Below are 26,344 nucleotides of genomic sequence, written 5' to 3'. Positions count from 1 at the left end.
AATCACTAGTTCTTGAACTCAGGTATATACAATTTTCTATTCTCAATTATCCTACAGTAGTAATAGGTGAGAATTGGATAGTTAATTCCCTTCTTTTTCTGTATCAACAGTAAAGTCCCGTGTTTAGGCGTGAAAATTTAAAATTAATTAAAATGCACTGATTGTTGTAGAATCGATTGTTTGACTGGTGTCAATTGGACTGGGGCCTACGTATTGGCTCGAAAAGTTTTGAGGTGAGTTGATATAACCTTTTACTAAAGTGGTTTAACTCACAAAAGCATGCATACAATGTGTTTGATGAATTGCTTAAAAGAGTTAATATGAACTTAATTGGAGCGAGTGAGTACCTATTAACTTAGAATTATTCTAGCTAAACTTTAGATGAGTTATTATGATATACGTGCATAAATTTTTAGATTTTTGTGTTATTCTTATATGCCATTTTCATGTTAAAAATTTATGAAGAAGCAACAATCATTAGAAATATTTTTGAATGTTTATTTCATCCGTATGACATACCTTACGTTTAAGGATACTGTATGAGTATGTATGAAAGATTTAGACTTGAAAAGCCAAGAAAAGATTTTTGGGAGTATCCTCTATTCTGAGAATGGATCATCGTCTAGGCCGAGGGTCCTAACCAATGCGTTGACTTCCTGAAACTATTTGTGCCAAAGAAGGGAGCACACGAGCCAAGGGTCTCGTTGCTGAGAATTTACTTAGCCAGGTTAAAGTATGATACACGAGCGCTAGAACCATGAAACGAGTGGCACCTCGTGGATTGAGCTTATTCGATCAGGTTGGGATCGAGCCCGTGCCGATCACACGGTGACTTAGACAGAAATAAGTCAGGATAGTTCGAACTCCCGAAGTATAAAGTGAAGTATTTTTTTTGTAAGAAAGAAAATAAAAGAATTTTTTTTAGAATATTCATAAACTGCTATTATACAATTATTTTAGAATTGTTCTTAGAAGCTTTATGTTTTTTATGCATTCGGAATCTTTGCTCGTAATGTATATTGTATTAAAGTTTCGTCCCCTGTCATTGAGACTCACTGAGTACAATGGATGGTACTGACGTTCTCTTTTGGGAACCTACATTGGTCTGAGGTACAACGTAGGAATCGGTTTTGCAGGCGAGCAGGCTACAGTTTAGGCCCTCTCTTCCAGTGCTATTGGTGAGCTCCGCTTTTGTTCGTGGAGTATTCCTTTGAGTCAAATTTATGTAGTTATATTTCTTTGTTTACTTGGAGAACTAGCCAGGCAATCCCATGTCCTAAGCAGTGCGTCAGTTTATTAGTAGAGGCTTCACAGACACAGTCGGCGGGTTAAGATTCAGATGTTTTTTGATAATAACTTAGCAGTATTTCGGTAGTTACTACGAATAAAGTTTTGTAGTTGGTTTATTTTAGATATTCAAATTAATTAAAAGTATTTGGTTAAAGTATTTACTTTGTTGCATATAAAGTTTGAGGTTATAATGGTTTTGATAAGCATTAATGGTTCGCTCGGTCAAATTTAGCGATCGGGTGCCAGTCACGGCTTATTCAGAAAATGGGTCATGACAAACTTGGTATCAGAGCCTCGGGTTTATGGAGTCCTAGGGTCTATGAAGTCGTGCCAGTAGAGTCTTATTTATGGGTATGAAGCGCGTCATACTTATAAATAGGAGGCTACTAGCATTTAGGAAAAGTCTCATCTTTTTCATACTTAAGATCGTGCAGTAGAGCCTACCTCTAAGAAAATATCTAATGTATTCGTTTCTCCAAAACTCGCAAAAATGGCTCGTACTAGCAACTCTGACACCGACACTCAGGATGTTGTTCAAGAAACTATTGCTACTATTGTGGCTCAAGGTAGAACTAAGAAGGCTTCAACTTAGAAAAGGAAGGGTAAATCCAGAAAGGAGGTTCAAGTACCTAGGGTTGAACATGAAGAAGGGGTGGAGCATGATGAACCAGTATCTCAGGATCCAGTGCCGCCCCCAACAATAGCTCCAGCTTAGACGGCTATATATCCAGAAGTGGGTCAGATGTTTAATGCTGTTAACGGTGCTATGGAGATGTTTAAAGCCTTCATGGCCAACCAGAACGAGAGAAGAGATGGAATTCCACCTCAATCAAATAGACAGAACAATTCTAAGTCCTCAAGAGTAACGAATATTTAAAGTTGAGTCCTCTATTGTTCCATGGTTCTATAGCTTATGAAGATCCAATGTTATGGCTGGAGGGTGTCAAGAAAGCCCTCCGAGCGATGAAGGCATCTGATGACTAAGTTGTGGAGCTGGCTGCTTACCAGCTTAGAGATGTGGTTGGCGCTTGGTTTGAGATGTGGGAAAAGGAAAGAGATGAATATGATGGTCTGCCTACTTGGGAACAATTTGAAGAGGCCTTCATGGCTAACTTTATCCCGGAAGAGGATAGGGAATCTAAGGCTACAGAGTTAGAACAGCTCAAGCAAGGGAATAGAAGTGTGCAAGAGTACTACATGGAATTCATAAGGTTGGCTAAGCGTGCTCCTCACATGGTTAAGACATAAAAGCAAAGATTCGCAGGTTTGTTGGAGGTTTGACTTACCACATTAAGGATACGACATCAACTGCAGCGGTAGGAATGACAGCTTTCTCCTTTGTTGTGGGATTCACCAAGCACTTAGAAAAAGACAGACAACAAAGGAGAGAAGAAAAAGAGCATAACAAGAAAGCCCGGACAGCGGGAAGGTTTAATGGTACATCCAACGGAGGTGGAAGGGTTTCCTCTAATAAGGAGTCATTAGCACCAGATCAATCCAGTCATTAGTCAGGTGGTGGGTCTTCCTTCAGACGTACTCAGAGTTATGGAAACCAGTCTCGCCGGAATCAGAATTTTAGGACATCATTCTCACATAGCCAGAGTCATGCTGAGCAACATTCACAACAACAAGGTCTTTATGGAACATGTAAGCGGCAACATTCAGGTCAGTGCAAGCTCGGGTTTCATGGTTGTTATCATTGTGGAGACATTGGTCATATAAAGGCCAACTGCCCAAAGTTGCAACGTAATTTCAGTGGGGGATCAACTCGTCCTTCTAGTTCCTCAGCTACTACAATTGCAACACCTCAGGCTTGTGGTTATCATAATCAGGCAGGGCATGGAGCAGGCAGAGGTGCAGATCGAGTTACTCAGGGAGGGGGACAACCCCATTTGTTTGCTACACTTGATCGTCAGAGTGCAGAGGCATCTGCAGAAGTTATTAGAGGTATACTTCTAGTCTGCTCACATAATTCTTATGCCATAATTAATCCAGGTTCAACGTTTTCGTATGTGACTCCATACTTTGCAATTAACCTCGAGCTAGAACCGGAACAGCTTAGTGAACCATTCTTAGTATCTACTCCATTTGGCGAGTCAGTGAAAGTCACAAGAGTCTACAGAGGTTGTATAGTTTCAGTCCAAGGTCGCAGCACCGAGGCCGATCTCATAGAGTTAGAAATGGTGGATTTCAATGTGATTATGGGTATGGATTGGTTGTCTTCCTGCTATGCCATGTTAGATTGTCGTGTCAAGATAGTCAGGTTCCAATTTCCAAATAAAGAATTCTTAGAGTGGAAGGGTAGTTCAGCATCGCTTGTAGGTAAGTTTATTTCTTATCTTAAGGCACAACGAATGATCGGTAAGGGGTGTCTCGCCTATTTGGTCACATCATTAATCCAGAATCAGAACCACCAGCTCTTCAGTTTGTGCCAGTTGTTAGAGAATTTCTAGAAGTTTTCCCATATGACCTTCCCGGACTTCCTCCTAAAAGAATCATAAACTTTGGCATTGATCTAATGCCAGGCACTCAGCCCATATCTATACCTCCTTATAGGATTGCTTCAGCAGAACTAAATGATTTGAGGGAACAGTTGAAAGAATTTCTTGACAAGGGCTTCATCAGGCCGATTGTTTCACCATGGGGTGCCCCGGTCCTATTTGTCAAGAAGAAAGATGGGTCTCTCAGAATGTGCGTCGACTATCGGCAGTTGAATAAAGTTACCATTAAGAACAAGTACCCACTGCCAAGAATTGATGATTTATTTGATCAACTTCAGGGTGCAAAGTACTTTTCAAAGATAGACTTAAGGCCGGGGTACCATCAGTTGAGAATCAGAGAAGAGGATATATCTAAAACAGCCTTTAGAACTCGCTACGGGCACTATGAATTTCTAGTAATGACCTTCGGGTTGACAAATGCTCTAGCTGCATCCATGGACCTCATGAATAGAGTTTTCAAGCCATTACTTGATACCTTTATTATCGTGTTTATAGACGATATTTTGGTATACTCTAAGAGCAAGGATAAGCATGCTGAACACCTCGGGATAGCCTTGCAGACCCCGAAGAAGAATGAGTTTTATGCCAAATTTTCAAAATGCAAGTTCTGTTTGCAGTCAGTGGCATTCTTAGGCCACGTGGTATCTATTGAAGGCATAAAAGTAGACCCTCAAAATATAGAAGCAGTCAAAAACTGGCCAAGGCCGACAACGCCAACCGAAATCAGGAGTTTCTTGGGGTTAGCTGGCTACTATAGAAGGTTTGCAGAGGGATTTTCCTCACTTGCAGCTCTATTAACTAAGTTGACTCAGAAAGTAGTTAAGTTCAGTAGTCAGACGCTTGTGAGCAGAGTTTTCAAGAGTTAAAAAAGAGGTTGACCACTGCATCAGTGTTAACCTTCACTACCAGGAATTCGCCAAAAACCGACCAAAAAAATCGACCAAAGTTGGTCGGTTAGGGCCAATTACCGACCAAAACAGGACCATTTACGTGTGGACGATATTTTGACGATCGGTTAAGAATACCGACCAAAGTTGGTCGGAAATTACCAACCAACGTTGGTCGGTCAATTAAATTCAAAAAAAAATATTGCAAAAAAAAACCGACCAAAGTTGGTCGATATTTTAATTATGTAGTCAAAAGATTCACCATCTGGGAATCGAATCGAGGTGTGTACTGTGGCAGGATACTATTCTACCACTAGACCATTGGTGCATTTTGTTTTAAGATTGTCCTTTTATTTATTTATACTCTTTAATTGTATTTTTTTCATGAAAATAACCGACCAAAGTTGGTCGGTTTTTTAAAATGACCGGCTTAAGAATACCGACCAAAGTTGGTCGGCTTTTTTAATATTAATTTTTATTTATTTTAATTGAAACAACAACCAAAGTTGGTCGGTTTCTTGAAAAATAAATTTCGTGGGACTCAGAAATAGTTTCCTGCATTTTTGCGCCAAAGAAAACCGACCAAAGTTGGTCGGTTTTGTGAAAAAAAATATATTTTTTGAAAAACCGACCAAAGTTGGTCGGTTTTTGCCGAATTTCTAGTAGTGCTTGCCGACAGGTTCGGGTGGGTTCACAGTGTATTGTGATGCCTCTACAGTTGGTCTCGGTTGTGTTCTTATGCAAAATGGAAAAGTTATTGCTTATGCTTCCGGGCAGTTAACGAATCATGAAAAGAACTACCACACACACGACTTGGAGCTTGCAGCAGGTGTTTGCATTAAAGATATGGTGAAACTACCTTTATGGCGAGCATTCTGAAGTGTTTACAGATCACAAAAGCCTCCAGTACATTTTCAAGCAAAAAGAAATAAATTTGAGACAAAGAAGGTGGCTCGAGCTATTGAAGGATTATGACATCAATATCCTTTATCACCCGGGCAAAGCTAATGTGGTAGCAGATGCACTTAGCAGGAAGTCAATGGGTGTCCTGGCCCATCTTGCGGTACAAAGGTGAACTTTGGGTTGAGAAATTCAAAAACTAGCAAATGATGGAATTAGATTGGATGAGACCGAAGAAGGAGGTATAACTGCTTATGCCTTAGTGCAATCCTCTCTTGTTGCGCATGTTAAGGCTAAGCAAGACAAAGATCCGTACTTAGTTAAGTTAAAAGAAGGAGTTAGAAACAAAGAAATCACTGCTTTCACTCTAGGAAATGAAGGAGTTTTGAAGTTGAATGATCGGTTATGTGTGTCTGATGTAGATGGTCTTAGAAAGGCCATAATGGAAGAAGCTCACAGCTCGAGGTACTCTATCCACCCAGGTGCTACCAAAATGTATCTGGACTTTAAAGAGTTGAATTGGTGCAAAGGCATGAAGAAGCAAGTAGCAGATCATGTGGCCAAATGTTTGAATTGCCAGCAAGTCAAAGCAGAGCATCAGAGGCCTGGTGGCCTAGCTCAAGATATAGAGATACCACAGTGGAAATGGAAGATGATTAATATGGATTTCGTAGTAGGTCTGCCTCGCACATACCGTAAGCATGATTCAATTTGGGTTATCCTAGACCGACTCACAAAGTCCGCTCATTTCCCACCAGTAAAGACGACAGATTCCGCAGAGCAATATGCACAGTTGTACATCAAAGAAATAGTCCAATTGCATGGTACTCAAGTTTCAATCATATCTGATAGAGGCCCTCAATTCACAGTGTATTCTTGGCAGGCATTTTAGAAAAGATTAGGTACCAAGGTCAATTTGAGCACCGCTTTCCATCCACAAACTGATGGTCAGGCAGAAAGTACCATTTAGACTCTCGAAGATATGTTGCGAGCATGTGTTATAGATTTTAGAGGTAATTGGGATGATCACTTGCCACTTATAGAGTTTGCTTACAATAACAACTATCAGTCCAGCACTGGTATGGCTCCTTATGAAGCGTTGTATGGGCGAAGATGTAGGTCTCCAATGGGTTGGTATTGTCACGACCCAAATCGAAGGGTCACGACGGGCACCCGGTGCCTTACTCAACCAAGTACCAACGTAACATATCTTTCTTATCGTACTATCATTGGTAACTGGGCCAACATGGCCACAACTTGTAATGTATAACTATAAGTGGGAAAGCACTGTATCAATGAACCATCTTTTTTAAAACATGAATATATATGGGCCGTCAAGGCCTCTGACATACTGTACAAAGTGAACCTCTGTCTACAAAGCCTCTAAGAGTATTTGACATCAAATGGGACAGGGTACCAACCTACCCATAAGTATGTAGCAAAATTCTGACACGATGACTCATAGACTCGGCTGCACTCCGAATGAGGTGGAGTCTTACCGATCCTTCGCTGAATGCTAACCTCGTATACTATGAGGGCTCGTCAAACTGATTGTCTATACCTGCAGGCATGAATGCAGCGTCCCTAACAAAAGAACGTCAGTACGAATAATGTACCGAGTATGTAAGGCACATAAATAAGTATATAAAAGACATGGAAGAAACATGAAGTAAATGACTTAACTGTAAGTCTGGATAACTCTGTAAATCATGAAATACTTATAGTGTCATGCATATGTGTATGAATGTCATGTCGTGCATAGGTACATGTGTTCATAGCATCATCAAGCCTCTGAGGGCATCCCATCATATCAACTCGGCCACTGTAGGCAAAATCATCAATGTATACCAGCTGATCAGGTGGTGGTGCGTATATAACGCCGTTACCTTTTCCCATATCCTATATACATATAATATACATATCAATGTGTATATAACGCCATCTGGTCATGGGTCAGTGTACATGTATAAATGAATGCAATGCATGAGAAGTACGTCAATAAAATCTCTTGGACCATTACGCCTTTGAGTAATATCATGAAGCAAACTTTCTCAACTTACGTATTTTCCTGAAACCCATGAACAGAAGATGTAATAATAAGACACATGGGAATTCAAGAACATAGGCACCTCTAATACTTCTATGAATAGAGTCATTTATGGAAGTTGTGCATTTACTCGTTTCGTTCGTGTCGCATAGATCATGCCAAAAGGAAAGAAGTGATAGCCTTAACATACCTGAGCCGATTCTCTTGACAATCCCTCTAACACACGTCAATTGCGACAAATCACGTATAGGAGGATCGAAGTAGGGGAAAATCCGTATGATATTCTTGAGAAAGATTGCATTGTACTCCCTGAATCGCAATTCTCACGTTGGTAAGTAGTCTTGTATGAACTTTGTAGCAAATTATGTTTGTAGAGATTAAAAATGAATTTAGAGAGGATTTTCAAGTCTTTGGCTGTGGGCCCCACTTATGTGGCTTAGTTGGCCAAAGGCTTCTCCAAATTTTGCCACCTCTTATGTGAATTTAAGAGTCACATTTGAGCTTTAATTAAGACTCCTTGGCTCCACCTTAGGAGCTTCTCAAATTTATCCAAAATAATTCACCCATTTCCTTAATTAACTTATTAATCCTCCATTAATTCAATAATTAACCAATTACCCATATAATTAAGAATTATCTCAACTTACTTAAAATAGTACTCACTTTTAACATACCTCATACACCTTACTATCATGGTCAGGTAGTACCTTGTATGGTACTAGTCCATAAATATCGGGTATTATGGCTCGAACCGTATTTTATCCCAAATCGACAACCTTCAACGGAACTCATTTTCTTTGATCCGCTTACCCTCTCACCTTCACAAATTTGTTTATCACTTGTTTGAAATAGAATAATACTTATAATCTCCAAATAATCTTGTCCTTGAACTGATGTCAGTTATCTTACGACAAATTCAACGTACAATACTACAGGGTATAACATCATCATAATATAATATTGTGGAGCGTAACATCGACGCAATACTGCAGGGCGTAAGATCATCGTAATATAATACTTCAGGGCGTAACATCATCATAATATAATACTGCGGGCATAATATCGACTTAATACTGCGGGGCGTAATAGGTTTGAAGCGGTAGAGGTGTCGTTGATCGATCCAGAGTTTGTTTGTGAGGCCTTAGAGAAAGTTCAGCTAATCAGAGAAAGGCTGAAAACGGCTCAGAGTCGTCAGAAGTTCTATTCTGACAAGAGGCATCGTGACTTAGAGTTCATGGTTGGTGACAAGGTGTTTTTGAAAGTTTCACCAATGAAAGAAGTTATGAGGTTTGGTAAGAAAGGTAAACTTAGTCCTAGATTTATCGGACCTTATGAAATTATAGAAAAGAAGGGAACCGTAGCTTATGAGCTAGTGTTGCCCGTTGAGTTGTCCTCTGTTCATCCTGTCCTTCATGTGTCTATGCTTAGAAAGTACATTCATGATGAGTCGCATATAATACCATAGAAAGTAAAGAAGGCTTGACTTATGAAGAGGTACCTATAGAAATTCTCGATAGGCAAGTAAGAAAGTTGAGAACAAAAGATATAGCATCGATAAAAGTTTTGTGGAGTAATCATGATTCAAAAGAGGCTACGTGGGAGGTCGAGGAAGATATGAGGAAGAAGTATCCTTATTTATTTGAGGAACAAAGTATGTAAACCTAGGTCCAGCTTGGCATTTATATTTCATTTATTAAATACAAGTTAGCATGTGTTTATGTCCTTGCTAGATTATACTTAGTTGTTTAAATAATTTAGTTTCTGTCAGAGTATATTTAGTTATTAAATAATTTAGTACTATGCCAGAGTACATTTAATTCATTAAAGTGATTTACTTTTGCTGAAGTGTTGTGCTTTAGATTTTTGGTTGGTAATTATGGTACCTCCTTGCCGGAGTGTGAGTAATTAGTTTATGAGATAGGTATGGTGCCTAGGAATGGCTTGTTATGGTGTAGTTGGTGTAATTATGTTATTCGTGGCAGGATATTTTTTTTTTGAATAGTCTAATTTATAGGGAGACTGCCAAAATTTTTGAAAATTTAGGGAGTTTGCCAAAAAATTAGAGTCCCTTGGGAAAGTGAGTAGTGCTAAGAAAACTTAAGAAGTTCAAGAACTTAAGGAATGATTGTTAGCTTAAGAATAAGGCCCTAGCAACATTCAAGGACGAACGTTTTTAAGGAGGGAAATTGTAACACTCCTCAAATTTATAAAAATTTCAAGACACGCTAAATATAGAATTTAATTTTTTTCCCTTAAATTATACTCCTATTACGGACTAAAACCCTTGTGATCGACTTTTGAGTTACTTCTCTATTTATAAATAATTAAATATACAATTAGGAGAATATTAATAATTTTAATATTATTAATTATTAAAAGTGGGTATCATTAATTATTAGTTAAGTAAAAAAATAACAAAACAAATGGAGGAACAAGCCTTAAAGCCTTAAAGCCTTGCCTTGGACGAAAAAGAGTTCCAAAGAAAGCAAAGCAACAGAATAAAATACGAACAAGAAACAGAAGCAGTGTTTCAGCGAAATACTCGCGCAGGCAACGAAAAATTCTAGGTTTTTTTACAAATTACTAGGTCTTGAACTCGGGTATATACAATTTCTTATTCTCAATTATCCTACAGTAGTAGTAGGTAAGAATTGGATAGTTAATTCCCTTCTTTTTCTGTATCAACAGTAAAGTCCCGTGTTTAGGTGTGAAACTTTGAAATTAACTAAAATGCACTGGTTGTGGTAAAATCGATTGTTTGACTGGTGTCAATTGGACTAGGGCCTATGTATTGGCTCGAAAAATTTTAAGGTGAGTTGATATAACCCTTTACTAAAGTGGCTTAACTCACAAAAGTATGCATACAATGTGTTTGATGAATTGCTTAAAAGAGTTAATATGTACTTAATTGGAGCGAGTGAGTACCTATTAACTTAGAATTGTTCTAGCTAAAGGTGAGTTATTATGATATATGTGCATAAATTTTCAGATTTTTGTGTTATTCTTATATGCCATTTTCATGTTGAAAATTTATGAAGAAGCAAGAATCTTTAGAAATACTTTTGAATGTTTATTTCATTCTTATGTCATGCCTTACATTTAAGGATACCAGTATGAGTATGTATGAAAGATTTAAACTTGAAAAGTCAAGAAAAGATTTTTGGGAGTATTCTCTATTCTGAGAAGGGGTCATCGTCCAGGCCGAGGGTCCTAACCAAGGCGTTGACTTCCCGAAACTACTTGTGCCAAAGTAGGGAGCACACGAGCCGAAGTCTCATTGCTGAGAATTTACTTAACCAGGCTAAAGTATGATACATGAGCGCTGAGAACCATGAAGCGAGTGGCACCTCGTGGATTGGGCCGATTCGATCAGGTTGGGATCGAGCCCGTGCCGATCACACGGTGACTACCACAGAAATAAGTCAGGATATTTGGAACTCCAGAAGTATAAAGTGAAGTATTTTTTTTTATAAGAAAGAAAAATAAAAGAATTTCTTTTAGAATATTAATAAACTGCTATTATACAATTATTTTAGAATTGTTCTTAGAAGCTTTATGTTTTCTATGCATTCAGAATCTTTGCTCGTAATGTATATTGTATTAAAGTTTCGTCCCCTGACGTTGAGACTCACTAAGTACAATGGATGGTACTGACGTTCTCTTTTGGGAACCTACGTTGGTCTGCGGTACAACGTAGGAACTGGTTTTGCAGACGAGCAGGCTACAGTTTAGGACTCCCCTCTCTTCCAGTGCTATTGATGAGCTCCGCTTTTGTTCATGGAGTATTCCTTTGAGTCATATTTATGTAGTTATATTTCTTTGTTTACATGGAGAACTAGCCAGGTAATCTCATGTCCTGAGCGGTGCGTCAGTTTATCAGTAGAGGCTTCATAGACACAGTCGGTGGGTTAAGATTTAGATTTTTTTGATAATAATTTAGCAGTATTTCAGTAGTTACTACGAATAAAGTTTTGAAGTTGGTTTATTTTAGATATTCAAATTAATTAAAAGTATTTGGTTAAAGTATTTCCTTTGTTGCATATCAAGTTTGAGGTTATAATAGTTTGATAAGCACAGATGATTCGTTCGGTCAAATTTAACGACCGGGTGCCAGTCATGGCTTATTCAAAAAATGGTCGTGACAGGTGTTACTAGTAATTGCCAAGGACAGAGCAGAATTCATCATTCAAAAGCAGTGCACAAATGTTGACAAACAATGTCAAGCAGTCCTGATGTCGATTTGGCAAAATAACATGCCACTATAGAGGGCAACCCAGTGCATACAGCATCCTGTATTCACGCAGCGCCGAGAGAGAACTATTCCCCAACGAGTGTGATGTATACATCCTATCCTAATGTAAGCATTAGTGGTTGCTTCCACAGCTTGAATCCGTGACCTATAGGTCACACGAAGACAACTTTATCATTGCTCCAAAACTCCCCTTCTTGCTCTACCACTATCATCACCCTTATTTGAAAGTCAATACATGACAAAACTAGGCCATTGTACATAGTAGGCCTTCATTGTATATTCTTATTTTTTCATATAAGCAAGAAAAAGTCATTGTATATGCATCTGCAATTGATTCAGTATCCATGATGAAAGTCTGAAATTTGGGAGATGCTACTGAATAGACTGAAAAATTGAGCCTGTAATAAGATAGCATAGGATCCTGGAATTGCCACAAAAGATCCAAATTATATAAAATTAAGATGTAATTAACATTTTCAAAAAGCCACAACTCCATGCAGCTTTCAAATGTACAATATACTTCAAGTTTGGTAAAGTACAAAATGGGACCTCAAATAAGGAACATTAGATGTAGGATAAATCCAACAGATGATCTCTACAACCCGCTTCACTATTTTTTGACAAGCCTCAAGTAGTTGGTATACTAACTGGTGAAATTCCAGCCACTCTGATGGGAAGTACTAGCGATCGATGAAAGATTTGTTCATAAGATCAACTGCAGAATCCATGAACTGCAACCACGAAAAAATAGCAAACTGTCATAAAGGTAAAATGACACTTGTAATGTATGTAACACAGTTCTCCAGCTAAAAAATGTGCATCTTTGTAATAAAAGGTCTATTTGCACATTCTTGATTATACTGTCGAATGCCTAATGAAACTTATACTAGCTAGGAAGAAGGGATGAGCAGCATCGTCTGATTGCTAATTAGCCAAATCCTCTAATGAATGCATTTATAATAATTACATTCACCACGTTGATTATAGTTTTCACATGTCACAGAAAATGAAACTTTCAACTCCACCTTCTTCAGACATCAACATATTTTTTACCACCTTATGTAAAGGTTGATCCTTCAGAAAAAGTTATTAAAGAAAGGCAAATAGGTGTCACACACTTAGTAAAAATTTTACTGGTTACCATCAGACAATCTTATTTGACCACAAAACAAATGTACATATACATGCACTCGGTTTATGTGGATTTCAGTATTATGTCACTGAGCATCAATATCCATCATTCTTCTTTACAAATGAGTGATAGCACCTACTAACCTTTCTGTTAATATTCCCACTTTAAACAATACCAGTCTCGAGTCCAACAGAGCAAATAGACCATGGAAAGCAAGCTAACTTCCTACAGCGTTTAGGGGCTACTCATTTGCTATATCCAAATTCCATAAATTTCATAATCCATTACTTTAAAGTTCAAAAGATGCGATACTTTTGCAGGTTATATATCTTATAAAGCTAAGTCAGTTCCAAGACAGTGCAGTATCTGCTCGTGCAAGGTTATGCAAAGGAATATACATATGTTTTAATGTCAATCAATCAATAACAGAACCAATTAACTATTTTACTTTCACAAGATCTAAACCAGTCACTAGTTCGTCTCAAAAAGATTCTTCTTTAGATAAGTGGAACACCAAACTAGACAAAGTAAAATTTTACCTTCCCAACTGACTTTAGTTCTCGCCCAACAGGTTCAATAAATTTCAAATCAACTTCAATGGGCCATACCTGCAGGCGTATAGAAGGGAAGGAGCGTTAGGACTTAAATGAAGAGGCACAAGAGAAAAGCCAAAAGATAATTGAGATAAAACATATTTAGCACATAGAGCGAACTCTCATAAAGAATAAAAATTTACTCAATTCAAAAAATACTTTTCATGTCAGCTCCCTGCTCTTACCACACATAAAAGAAAAGGAATCTCATTTCCTTCTTTACATGTACTGATATGCAACATATAATTCCCTTTCCCTAAAAAGTGCAAAGTGGTTTTGAGCCAAGCATCAGTTCAGTCTTAACTATACCTCGGAAGTACGGCTGCTAGAACTTTCAAATATCAATTGCTCGGAAGATTTCAGCATGACCAACTTAAACCCCACAGCAAAGTATTTTTGTAATTCAAAAGATGCAACCATCAGACTGCAACATAGTAATGTTTGAACTCGGACAACCTAAATTAAACTAACAATGAAAAGCACTTGACCTGCTGAATGAGCTAATAACATCACCACCAAAAGCAGTCTTTTTTTTTTTTTTTTTTTTTTCTTCTCCTAACACTTAAAGATGAAATTGAAGAGACCCCTATGCCCTACAAGCTAGCGATAACAACAACTAGATTACAATCGCAAGCTCACGTTAAACAAATCACCAGTCCTTTAAAAGGATCACTCCCACATACAAGCTAGGTTTCTTCAGTCACATTTTATTTATATTTCCATGACAATAGCTAAGCATTGCAGCACCAGACTGAACAAATGGCAGAGCAGTCATATTAATGGCGAAAACAAGAAATAAAAAGCAAACTCAACATCCATCAAAATTTTAAGGAAAAAGTAAAGATAGAAATCACCATCTTTAGCCTATTAACTCTATCACATTCTCCAACAAATTCACAGTTCTAAAAGAGAAGTAAACCATTATAGGCTCTAATGGCAAGAAAAATCTTTGAAATTTGTCACTGTCATCTAATACACGCATTAAATAAAGAAAAAAGAACAAGTTAAATTGTCGAAACAGATAGAAGCACCTTAAAGCCCAGAAGTTTGATAGGTGGATTCTGTCCAGGAACAATGCAATCAGGCCCTGCTGCTTCTACTATTGCCTCTGTCCCCAATCCGCTTCCAATTGGATCCGGGTGCTGCAATCCCCACCGAAACAAACCACAAAGATTAAACCTTTTGAAGTAAATCACATAGCCTCTCACCATTCTATCCCTCTCCCCCCCCCCCCCCCCCCCACGAACACACACACACAGAGGAAAAAAGGAAAAAAATGAGAAAACCACCACTCCAGCAACTCAAAGCATGCACTGCCATATACAAATCAGAGAAATGTGAAAGTTGCAAAATGGGAGAAACTTAGTCCATAGACATGTATCTTTTAGATAAACTCTAATACTCCTCTATTTCAGTTTACACGACACTATTTCCTTTTTCATCCATTCCAAAAAGAATGATTTATTTCTAAACTTGAAAACAATTTAACTCAGAACTTCTTATTTTAACCTCAATGCACTGAGAAGCTTTTATAGTCACACTAATGTTATATCATAATTAGTACCACAAGTTTCAAAACTCATATAGCCACATAAATGTGATGACATGTTTAAAACCTACAAATTTAAAAAGTTCCCTTTATTTCTTACACTTTGTGCCCAATCAAAAAAGTTCACATAAATTGAAACGAAGAAAATATTAACCAATATGCATTTCCACTTTAACTTTTCCATTGAAGAGCCAATAAAACAGAAACAAAAAATTATATATATGGCAGTGGTGAGCAAGAGATAGAGTGGTAAAAGAAGCGAACCTTCATAATGGAGAGAGCATAATCAGAATAAGGGTTTTGAGGAAGACGAAGAATAGGGGAATAATGAATTTTGGGGATTGGTTTTGCACCAGAACCAGCTGCTCTCCACGGCGCATCTTTCTGTAAAAAAGCAGCAGCTCCTCCTCCACCCATTGAATGATTATGGGTTTGGCTGCCAAGTTCTTAAATTTCTACTGAATTCTTTTCCTATTTTGCTGTATTAGTATAAATGCAGAGTCAATTGAGAATTGCAGTGAAGAAAAAAGAAAATGATGTGTGAATGAAGATGAATATAGCAAAGGATTAGCTATAACAAGTGGCGCTGACTGGGTTTCATGGGAGGGCATCTGTTTTTGTCATATTAAGATTTTTTTGAGGTTAAAAAAAGCGGTTTGTGATAGAACTCCTCGAGTTACTGAAGTATTAATGGAAAAACATATAAATGTAAGAAAAATGACTATAGTAAATCAAATCGTTTCGACAGAGCAGAATGATTTTAGATAATTATATAGTTACCCGAAGTAAGAATTCGAATACTGTTTATTGTTTCATTAGTGGTTTGGCAAATAAAAAAATAGACAATTTAAACCCAAGTTTAATAGAAGCCATATAAAAAATGTACAAGCCATATCGCATATCTTAAATGTGTGAATGTTTTGGATGTTTGGCGAATTAGAGAAAGAAAAACACACTACGCTATAAAATTAGGATTGCTAGTTTTGAGTTGCTACAAGGACAGTCAATTCAACAATTGAGTTCTCCGCCATTGACCAAATTACAGATAATACACTATCACATGTAGGTTTCCAAACGTGATAACTGTTTGAACAAAAATATTAAATAGGTAGCATTGCCTAACGACTAGCTATGTGCAACTGGCGTAAACATCAGAAATTGTTGCCTTCAAAGTTCACTAAAGAAAAAAAATGTCTCTAAAGGGAAAAAAAATTACAGAACAAGTTACACGAGATAATACTTTAAACAAACCATTCTTGAGCTGCGGCACGAGACACGCAATTGTCGAATACATATATGAATTACATGCTGCTGCATTCCCTCTCATCTTCAATGATTCGGCACACTGAAAACCAACGAACAAACACTAAGAGAAAATTAGAATACAATTACAACAATGATCATGGTTGTGGATCACGTATCCAGTTTTGGATATGGGGTCTAATTCCACCTTAATGGATCATGAATAGCGATGAACGTGTCCTTTAACATCCTTGTATTGCAGCAGCTGCTAATCTCTGCCATCTTAGTTCTCGTTGCTCTTCCAGTTCAGAGGCTCGAGCTGCTTTCTCAGAATACTGTCTTTGGCACTCATCGAACAAATCAGCATCCATTTCCATGAACATTTTGCGAACATTTACAGTCAGCCCATGGATAGCTTGATTCCAGTGATTATCTATGTTCTTTTGAAGAGCATCAAAAATGATTGGCAATACAACGTTGCGGTTCTGGGCAATCAATCCCACGACATGCTCATTGTTCCATAAAAATAGGGCTCGTTCTGCAACCTGGAATATAAATTTACTTCAGAAATACCAGAAGGATGTTCTAATTGCCATTTCATAATCCTAAGAATTATTCTCACAAGATTTCAATATAAAACTAGTATAAAGTCTAACTTACAACTAGAACATTTCTTAATAAAAGCTGCTGCAAATATATAAAAGAGGAAAACTACAAAATACTGGAAAAAACAGTGAGATTCATAAGATGTAAAAGACTAAAAGGTTGGAATCCAAAGAAAGTTCTGGAATTTTTTTATAAACCTCAATCTTCGTGCTTTAAAAAAGAGTAGCCCGGTGCACAAAGCATCCCTCATTCATGCAGGGGGCCGGGAAAGGACCGCACCCCAAGAGGTGTGGTGGACAGCCTAGACTAATGCAAGCATTAGTGGCTGCTTCCACGGCTCGAACCCGTGACTTATAGGCCACACAGAGACAACTTTACCATTGCTCCAATCTTCGTGCTTTCTGTCATGATATTTCCATGTTGCTACAACTTTTAGATTAAGCAGCCAAGATTTTCCTTTTAAAGAAAGGGAGGATAAGAAGGAAGGAAATTTCGCTATACATTGCTAGTTGTAGCTGGAACAGGAGAGCATTGCGTCCACATGTTTCAGAAATGTAGAAAGAGAAAGAAGAAAGATTTTGGTAATGATAAGGACTTTTAAATGCTGGCGTTTGTCTGATTTTGCTGAATTCTTTTAGACTTGGAAGTACGAAATAACACAAAACTCAGCCATGTCAACACCTCCTAAATCATCACCATGTTAATGCCAAGTCATCATTATATCACTGCCTAGTCAATGCCATGACAGCACCAGGTCAGTGCACCGTCCAAGTGCATTTTGTAATGCAAAATCAAGCAAGGAAAAGATAATACAATTAGTTTCTCCATTTCTTCCTCTTCCCCTCAAATTTTTAAAAACAACCAAGAATCCCCTAAAGCTATTAGACATCGATTTAGCTGCTCCCTCCTCAAGGTGCAGGTACTTCCTCCTATGAGCACTCTGTCTATTACTATATTGACAACATCCTATGGTTCAATGTAAATAGGAAAAAACTGGCCTGTCGGTCTGCATCAAACAACTAATTTCTTCACCATATCAAACAAAGAAAAATGTTGTCTGTTGTCTCCCAGTAAACAAAACTTTTATGAAAAATAATACACTAGTAAAGATATGCTTCTTCTCAACCTCCTCCTTTTCGTAGCTAGAGCTTTAAAGTTTGAGGTTGGTCATTCAGAATCAAGTAGTCACATTAAATATTGCAGGTTCACACTCTCTCATGCCTAAAACTAGTCTTTTGATTTGAAATTTATTCACCTCCTCTATTTTTGTATGCTATCTTGATAACACAGCTGCCCAACACAAAGTGAAGAGTCTAGTAACATATATATCTAATAAAGTAAGCAACACAACAGAAAGCCTTGTGAACCTCATATCACGTATCAAGGATAGGTGAAGGTTATGCACCAAGAAACAAGGAAGAAACTGTGAAAAGCTTGTGGATTTCTTCTTGCTCGTTAGACAAGTCATCATAAAAAAACAAGTTCTTAATAGCCAAGAGGTTATAGTGCAGCCCTAAAACTCTGCCAACAGAAATGACTAGTTCCAGCTCTTGATTTGTTTTCAGTTTCCCCTCAACTAGGACTCATACATTGACCAAGAACAAAATTGAGATAACCACAATTTGATTTCGGTAAAAAGAAGTAGGTCCAGCGATGAAATAAAGCAAAGTTTTCTTTAATAAACTTATTAGCATCAAAGCACCACATTAACTTTGTGATAGTAAGTAATAGATCGAGTACGAGCAATGTATTCAGTAAGTTCCTCTTCAGAGTGCATAAGCCATATTAACAGCCGAAAAAAGGAAAGTAAAGTAGTTGATCTGAAATGGCTAGAGATAATATTACAAGAAAGAACATCACAAGTTTGGTTATAAGGCCAAGATGATCGACTAGGTGATGGGACCTCTGAGAGAACGTAGCCTCTGTCTCGAGAAACAAAATTAGACAGGCCAAAAAAAATGTTAATCTGACCACTAACGACATTCAACTGCGAGGACACAATGATTCGTGTATAGCTATCTTAAATACTGATTTTGTTTCAAAACATTTGTAACACTCTCCTTAGAGTGTCTCATAATTTTAAAGAGAGTGCTTACACTACATCCATTAGTAATTGTTTCATATGTATTGAACAGCACTGACGCCAAGGATATGACAACAGTCATTCCATAGAAGAAGCGCTGACAAGACTAAGCATTTTGTCTGCATTTGTCTGCATTTCTAATGTTCATGTGGCAGGTCTAAATTGGATAGTATTGTGAAGGATAGAAATGCTTTAAAGAAAAGTTGTAGCAAAGGGATCTATAAGAAGCCAAACACAATTTCCACATGAAGTTAGCTTCAAAGACTTGCAAAAGAAAATAGTGGAAAGCAACTCCATATTGTTATGACAAATTAGTACTTATCGAAAAAAGAAAGATAGTGATAAGAAGGAACTGGACAAAGAGAGTGAAATGCAATTGTTAACAAAGAAATTGGATAAGAATCTACATCAACTTGATAGGTCAATTGCCCTTTAGTTAAATTAAAAAATGAGGATAAAAAGCTAGCAATTATGGGAAATATAGCAAACAGCAAGCTAATAAAAACAAGAAAAGAAAATTCATCTTTTCACATGGAAAATAGGGGATCTTCCAAAGACGTCCAAAACACATCCTCAAACACAAAAATTATTCAACTATCCACTCTCAGGCCTGCATAAAGTGCCTTCAGAGAAACACCCAATAAATAGATTAATTAACTGCATATGACAAATCAGAAGGAACATATACTTTTGCCTAGAATTTAGCAACTAACTTCAAAAGTTAGTTACTTAGGCTTAAACTAAATAAATACAACATTGGCGGATTGGAAAAATGCCAAATTTTCTCATCTAACCCCAGGCATAAAATAAAGCTTAGCTTTTATTTATTTTTAAAATTATTAGCATCAAACCACCACCTTAACTTCTTGATAGTAAGCTATAAATCAAGTATGAGCAATGCAGCAAGGAAGCTCCTCTTTTGGGAAGTGTAATAGTCACATTAACAGCCCAAATAGGGAAGTAAAGTAGTTGATCTGAAAAAGCTACAGACATTATTACAAGAAGGAAAAATACAAGTTTGGTTATAAAGCCAAGATAACCGGCTAGGTGATGGGACCTCTGGAAGAAGCTAGCCTCTGGCTTGACAATAAAGTAGACAACGGGCCAAATAATGTTAAATGTACTACTAATGTCATTGCGAACACACAATGATTGGCATGAAGCTATCTTAGATACTGAGTTTTGATAAAGTATTTGTGACAATGGTCTCATAATGTTAAAAGGACAAAAAAATTGCTTATATTACATCCATTAGTGATTCTTTCATATGTACTGAACAGCATTGACGCTACCTATCTTAGATACTGGATTTTTGATAAAGCATTTGTGACATACTCCTTAAAATGGTCTCATAATTTTAAAGAGACTTAAATTTTGCTTCTAGTACATCCATTAGTCATTCTTTCAAAAGTTATGACAAAAGTAGTACTTAAAAAAATAAAATAAAAAAACGATATTTATGATAAAAACAGACTGGACGGCAAAGTGCAACTATTAACAAATAAATTTGATAAGAACCTACATTAACTTGATATTTCCAATTGTCCTTTAGTGAATGAAAAAAATGAGGATAAAAAACTAGCAATTATGGCGAATATCGCCAAAAAGAAGCTAAACATATAAGAAAAGAATTTCATGTTTTTTCACATGGAAGATAAGAGAGTTTGCAAAGAGACAAAAAGCACATCCTCCAATCCAAAACGTTTCCAATGATCCTCTCTCAGGCCTGCATAAAGCAACTTCAGAGGAACACCCAATACATAGATTAATTAATGCACATGTCGAATTAGAAGGAAACTTAAACACTTTTGTGCCCAGAAGTTGGCAACCTAAGGCAAAAGTTAGTTACTTTGGCTTAAACTAAAAAAATTATTGATGCATTGGGGAAATGCCAAATGTTCTCATCTAAGCACCATATAATTCATTTCCACTCATTAACACAGTTATACATGTGCTCTCCATAATGATTCTCAAGAAACAAACAAACAAAAGTAAAGGAAGAACATTATTGGACCTAACCAACCAAACAAGAGAAAACACAGTCATATCAATTTTCTTTTCTTCCCTCAATTCAACCAAAATCAAATTGACAATGCAAATAAGAAAACAAAGTATTAGGGGATATACAGCTGCATATGGTGGACAGTCTGGAAGGAGAGGAATGCAAGATGTTTTGAGGCAAGAGCAGTTCAACACAGAAAATCAAGAGTTCTTGTATTTCTCTTTTTCATTTTTGGTGTAAAGAACAGTTGATAGGTGATGTAGAATCACTACTAGACCTTTTTGATTCTCTGTAAGATTTTCAGGGGCTGTACTTGTAAATATTAGATACCAGCCCCGTTTTTTGGGTGCTGAAGAATATAATTGTTACCTTTTTCAAAAAAAAAAATAAGAAAACAAAGTAAAAAAGAATCTACCATAGAAATTACTATTACTAATGCATACTAAATCAATAAATAAAGGATGCAGGTGGAGATAACAAGAAACACTATAAATTCCCCTTAACCTGGAAGTGTGGGCTGTTAAGGCAACGAGCAATCTGTCTAAAAAGAGGAACCATGCAGCGCTGAAATTCTGCCGCCTGTGTGGTCTCCAACACTTCTTCAAGCTCCTGAAGAAAGAGCACTTCCTTTTGACAATTAGTGACAGGCCAGTACTTCAATAAACCCCTTATAACTGTATCAGCTAACTTGTAATCCTTTTCAACAAACTGAACAATACAGTAAGATAATTGCTGATGATACATTGCAACTGGTTTCGGCTTGTGTAGTGGTATGAGTGCCCGAATAAGGAATAACTTATGTTCCTCTTTCATGGGTAACGCGAAACCATTTATAATACTCCCTAGAATCTCCAATAACTCACCTATACCACTATGCCTCTCAGTCTCATATATAAACCTATAAAAGATATTATTAATTCCCTTCCTTATGAATGGTCTATGCACCATAAACTTCCCATACACACGATGTAGAATCGTCTTCAAATACTCTCTTTCTCTAGGGTCCTCAGAATCAAACAAATCCAGTAACTTCAGTACAAATGAATGATCAATAAACCGCTTAGCTACTTTCGTATCAGTATCTGATGAAACCACATACCTTAACAGCAATTCATAAACAAGCTGTAAATGAGGCCATGATGGCTCCAGATACGGCTCGTCCTCCTCCTGTTGTTCCACATTTTCGGATCCTGTATTCTCATGAGACGCAGGAGGTAAACAACGGAATATATTCGCTGATATCAATTTTACCATTTGTTCTTGGTTATTTTCACTGATTTTCCCAGCACCTGATTGAACGTAATCTACAAGCTCAACAAGTGCTTGTCTCTTAATCTCCTTCTCCCTCACAAATTTCTTCGTATCTGTAAAATCAAACTGAAAGCAACAAATCTGTAGTTTCTTAAAAAATAACACTTGCCGTTCGGATATCGGCACGTCACGGAACAAGGGAAGGTTCTCGATGTTTCCAGGTGCTGCTGGAACTGCTGATGACGTCATCACTGAAGGTGAATTTGTTGTTACGATGTTGCCTCTCGAAGCGTGGTTCACGACCACATCGGACGTCGAAACATTGCCGGAATTCCTACCTCCCAGCGGAGGCGGAGGCGCATGACCGTAATCTGATGACACTTCTGATTTTGGCACCTTTTTGTGCCCTCGCTTTATGATTTTATTCAACATTTTAACCTCTAATCAATACGAAAACCCTAGCCCTAACTTTTTACCGGAGAAGAGGAATAGTACCGTCGCGAAATTCAATTAGTGTGTAGAAGCGGCGATCCATGACCGCCGGAGGTCGGGAAAGTGATCGGACGTAGTGGAATTTTCCGGCGATCGGTTGAGATAATGAGGGGGAGAAATATAAATAGAGAAAATGTTATAGATATTACAAAAAAATTCAAGCAGGAGAAGAGAGAGAAAGTGACGAATGTGGAGATAATTACAAATTGAGGGACGCTAATGAAAATGATTGATTGAAAATGCGCTCTTTTGACATTTACAGAAATATATCTTCTTCTTATCCCATTGCTTTTTCTATTTACATATATTTTCCTTTAATAAAAAAAAAAAACATTTCACTTCCTATTGTGCAATTACAAAATAAGAGTCGACTATGGGAGAAAAAACCAGTTAAATACTCCATGTTGATATTAAAAAAATACTAAGTAGTATTAACCTATAGACAGAATTCAGCTTGTAAGAGAGCTTAGGTCTAAAATTTTAATGATTTTAAGACTTTATTTCCTATTTCAAATTAATATTTACTTCATATTATTTTTTGACAGTGCCGGTCAATATATATATATATATATATATATATATATATATAAAATTTGCAAAGCGATATCAGATGATACCCGGAGTATCTCCGAAAAGGGTCTTTATTTTTATTCTAATATTAGTGCTAATGAAGATTTTGCCAACTTATATCCCGTTGGGCCAAGCTTCTTTTTCGCAAGATTTATTTTCAGAAATCACTATTTTTTAGTGGCTATTAACTTTCAGTTACTTCCTATAGTTACTATTCAGTTGTTACGGTAGTGTATTCGCTGTATTCGCGCAACTGTATTCATGATACAGTAGCAAAAGTCGCCTAAAAATAGGAGGTTACAGCTGTACACGACAGTATTCACATGTATCCGCGCCGTGTATTCATGAATACAGTAACGACAATCACCTTAAAAATAGGTCTGTCTAACTGTCTAATAACGGAAATAAGATCAATTAGCGTGATACATTCCTAATATAACTCAACAAAATCAATTCTAACATGCCTTACTATTAACCCAATCAATTAGAGTGATTTTTCAATTGTATATAACTGTTGCATTTAACTTTTGTATTTAGTGTGTTTCAATATTTATTTTTTTACTGTTGCATTCATTAGCTTCAATATTTATATTTACTGTATCCGCTATTTTGTATTCAAGTATTCAAATGTAGTTGTATTAATAGTATTTTAGTTATTCATAATACATGATATTAGTGTTGTATTCAGTATATTTTATTGGTTGTATTCACTGTATTTATATTTTTATTATGTGTATTTTACTGTATTTTAAAATTAAATGCATTCACTGTTTATACTATGTTCTATTTCAAATTTGTATTCAGTACATTTCAATAATTATATCATGTATTCATGCATATTGTATGTTCAGTATGCATGAATACAAGTGTTTTTAGATGTATTAAAAAAATACAGACATTCGAAATACATAAATACAGGCAAAAAAAAATTTATACAAAAATACAATGTGTTTGAGTGATTTTGTACAGAATATAATGCATTTGTATCATTGTATGTGACGAAAAAGCAAAGAAGAGAAGAAAGTTCGTCGAAGATGGCGTTTTCCGGCCAAGAAGAGAAGAAAGTTCGTCGGATCCGTACAAAATATAGTATCTTTCATTCATGTTACAATACCCATGCTCTACTCGGATTATTCCGACATCATTTTTTATCCCCGCACAGTGGCCCTAGCCTCAGAGCGACGAGCCCCTCCTTGCTATGGAGGAATCTAATTTTGAAGAAAAGGTTCGTCTTTTCCCTCTTTCTCCCAACTTTTTGGAAGTATTTTCAATTACAGTAACCCTAGAGGATTCGGCCAGAGAATTCACGATTAAAAGCAGGTATTTTGCTTGAAGAGAAAGAGAAGGAAGAGAGAGAAAAAGAAGAAAAATTCTGAAAGAGAATCGTGTGTTAATTCAAAGAAAGAGAGAGGCAAAAGCGCATACGCCTCAATGGTAGTATATACCATAAATACTTATTTTGCTAAAAATATAAAAGGTAACTATAGAAAATAATATTTTAAAATAATTTTGGTTTATAGTAAAAAGGGTGTATACCTTTGCTATAGGAGGTAAAATTTTCTTGTTTTAACAAAAAGTGTTTTTCTCCCAAAGTTAAAGTGTTTGGCCAAGCTTTTAGAAGGAACAAAGTGCTTTTGAATAGAAGGAGAAGTAAAATTTAAGAAGCAGAAAAAAATAGTTTCTTCAAAATTATATTTTTTAAAAGCACCTTTTGAGAAATAATACACTTAGAAACACTTTTTAAAAACTTGGCCAAATACTAATTGCTGCTCAAAAGTATTTTTTAAATTAATTAAGTCATCACAAATTGTTTCTCATTAATAGCCTATTTGGACAAGCTGCAAAAATCAGCTTATTTTGAGAAGTATTTTTTCTCAGAAGTGCTTTTCTCAAAAGTACTTTTGCTGAGAAGCAGTTTGTATTTGGCTAATGAATTTGAAAAGCACTTCTGAGCAACAATTAGTGTTTGGCCAAGCTTTTAAAAACTACTTCTAAGTGTATTTTTCTCAAAAGTTCTTTTCAAAAAAGTACCTTTTTTTTCTTCCAAAAGGTTGGCCAAACATTTCAACTTTGAATAAAAAGCATTTTTTTTTTAAAGAAGAGCTTCTAGGGTTGGAGAAGCTTGGCCAAAAAGGCTATAAAAATACTTTTATAAAAAAGTATTTCTCGAAATAAGTTAATTTTAGAAGTTTGGTCAAAATAAGCTATTAGGGGTGGTTTGGTACAGGAGATAAGAATAATAATTTCGGAATAAAGCTTAGAATTAATTTTATCCCATATTTAATTTGGATTATTAGCTAATTTTCGAATAATTTTATACTAAAATGATGGAATTAGTTAACTCGTATAAAACTTTGAGCACTGGAGATTAGATATGGTTCAAAAGCCTGGTTAGAAACCATGGAGAACATAAATGAAGGGTTGTCACTTCAAAAAGGTGCAAGCATGACTTTTGACTGACTAAAATATTGTTTTGTCATTAGTTCTTAAACATTACTCTAATAGGTAAAGCCAATTCAAACTAGTACAATGTTTCCCCAATCATATCAAGTTTTGCCTATTCAAATTTCAAGTGTCTCTTTCTTTTTTTCTTTTTTTCTTTTTTTTTTTTGGGTACGTTTCTTCCTTTTTCTTTTGGAACAGAAGATATGTATCCTTGTCCCTTCCTCGAATTCTAACTCCAATTAATTTGTAAAATGGACCATCTTTGCCTTTTTTTATCAAATTAATTATATTATGTATTTTCTTTTTGTGGGGTTTATACACTTTGATGTAATTAACTTGGACCCACTATTTGGATAAGATTATAATAGTGCTACTGTGCTGGTGAGATTTTGACATATTCTCTTTTTGTAGGGACTTATTCCATTTCTATTTAGTTAATCTATTTTCCTACTTTAGTTAATCTCATTATGACCATCCTTTTTTTCTTCTTATCATCACTAGG

At 36.4% G+C, this 26,344-nt stretch overlaps 2 protein-coding genes across 3 annotated transcripts; both read right to left on the bottom strand.

Moving 5' to 3' along the window:
* On the bottom strand, positions 12,282-15,813 carry LOC109233248. The gene is made up of 4 exons (XM_019399056.1): positions 15,416-15,813; positions 14,634-14,744; positions 13,549-13,617; positions 12,282-12,608 (listed from the first exon to the last, which is right to left on the bottom strand). The coding sequence occupies exons 1-4, from the start codon at positions 15,566-15,568 to the stop codon at positions 12,558-12,560; spliced, it is 384 nt and encodes a 127-aa protein (XP_019254601.1). The 5' UTR covers positions 15,569-15,813; the 3' UTR covers positions 12,282-12,557.
* Positions 16,155-23,049, bottom strand: LOC109233247 (serine/threonine protein phosphatase 2A 57 kDa regulatory subunit B' beta isoform-like). 2 transcript variants are annotated; one of them, XM_019399055.1, is made up of 3 exons: positions 21,589-23,049; positions 16,602-16,938; positions 16,155-16,496 (listed from the first exon to the last, which is right to left on the bottom strand). In XM_019399055.1, the coding sequence occupies exons 1-2, from the start codon at positions 22,765-22,767 to the stop codon at positions 16,636-16,638; spliced, it is 1,482 nt and encodes a 493-aa protein (XP_019254600.1). In that variant the 5' UTR covers positions 22,768-23,049; the 3' UTR covers positions 16,155-16,496; positions 16,602-16,635. The 2 variants fall into 2 exon arrangements, with proteins under 2 accessions (XP_019254600.1, XP_019254599.1); XM_019399054.1 differs by having other exon boundaries at positions 16,155-16,938.

The sequence above is a fragment of the Nicotiana attenuata genome, chromosome 10 (assembly GCF_001879085.1).
Source record: "Nicotiana attenuata strain UT chromosome 10, NIATTr2, whole genome shotgun sequence".
Taxonomy (NCBI): domain Eukaryota; kingdom Viridiplantae; phylum Streptophyta; class Magnoliopsida; order Solanales; family Solanaceae; genus Nicotiana; species Nicotiana attenuata.
This window is presented reverse-complemented; position numbering and strand designations above follow the sequence as displayed.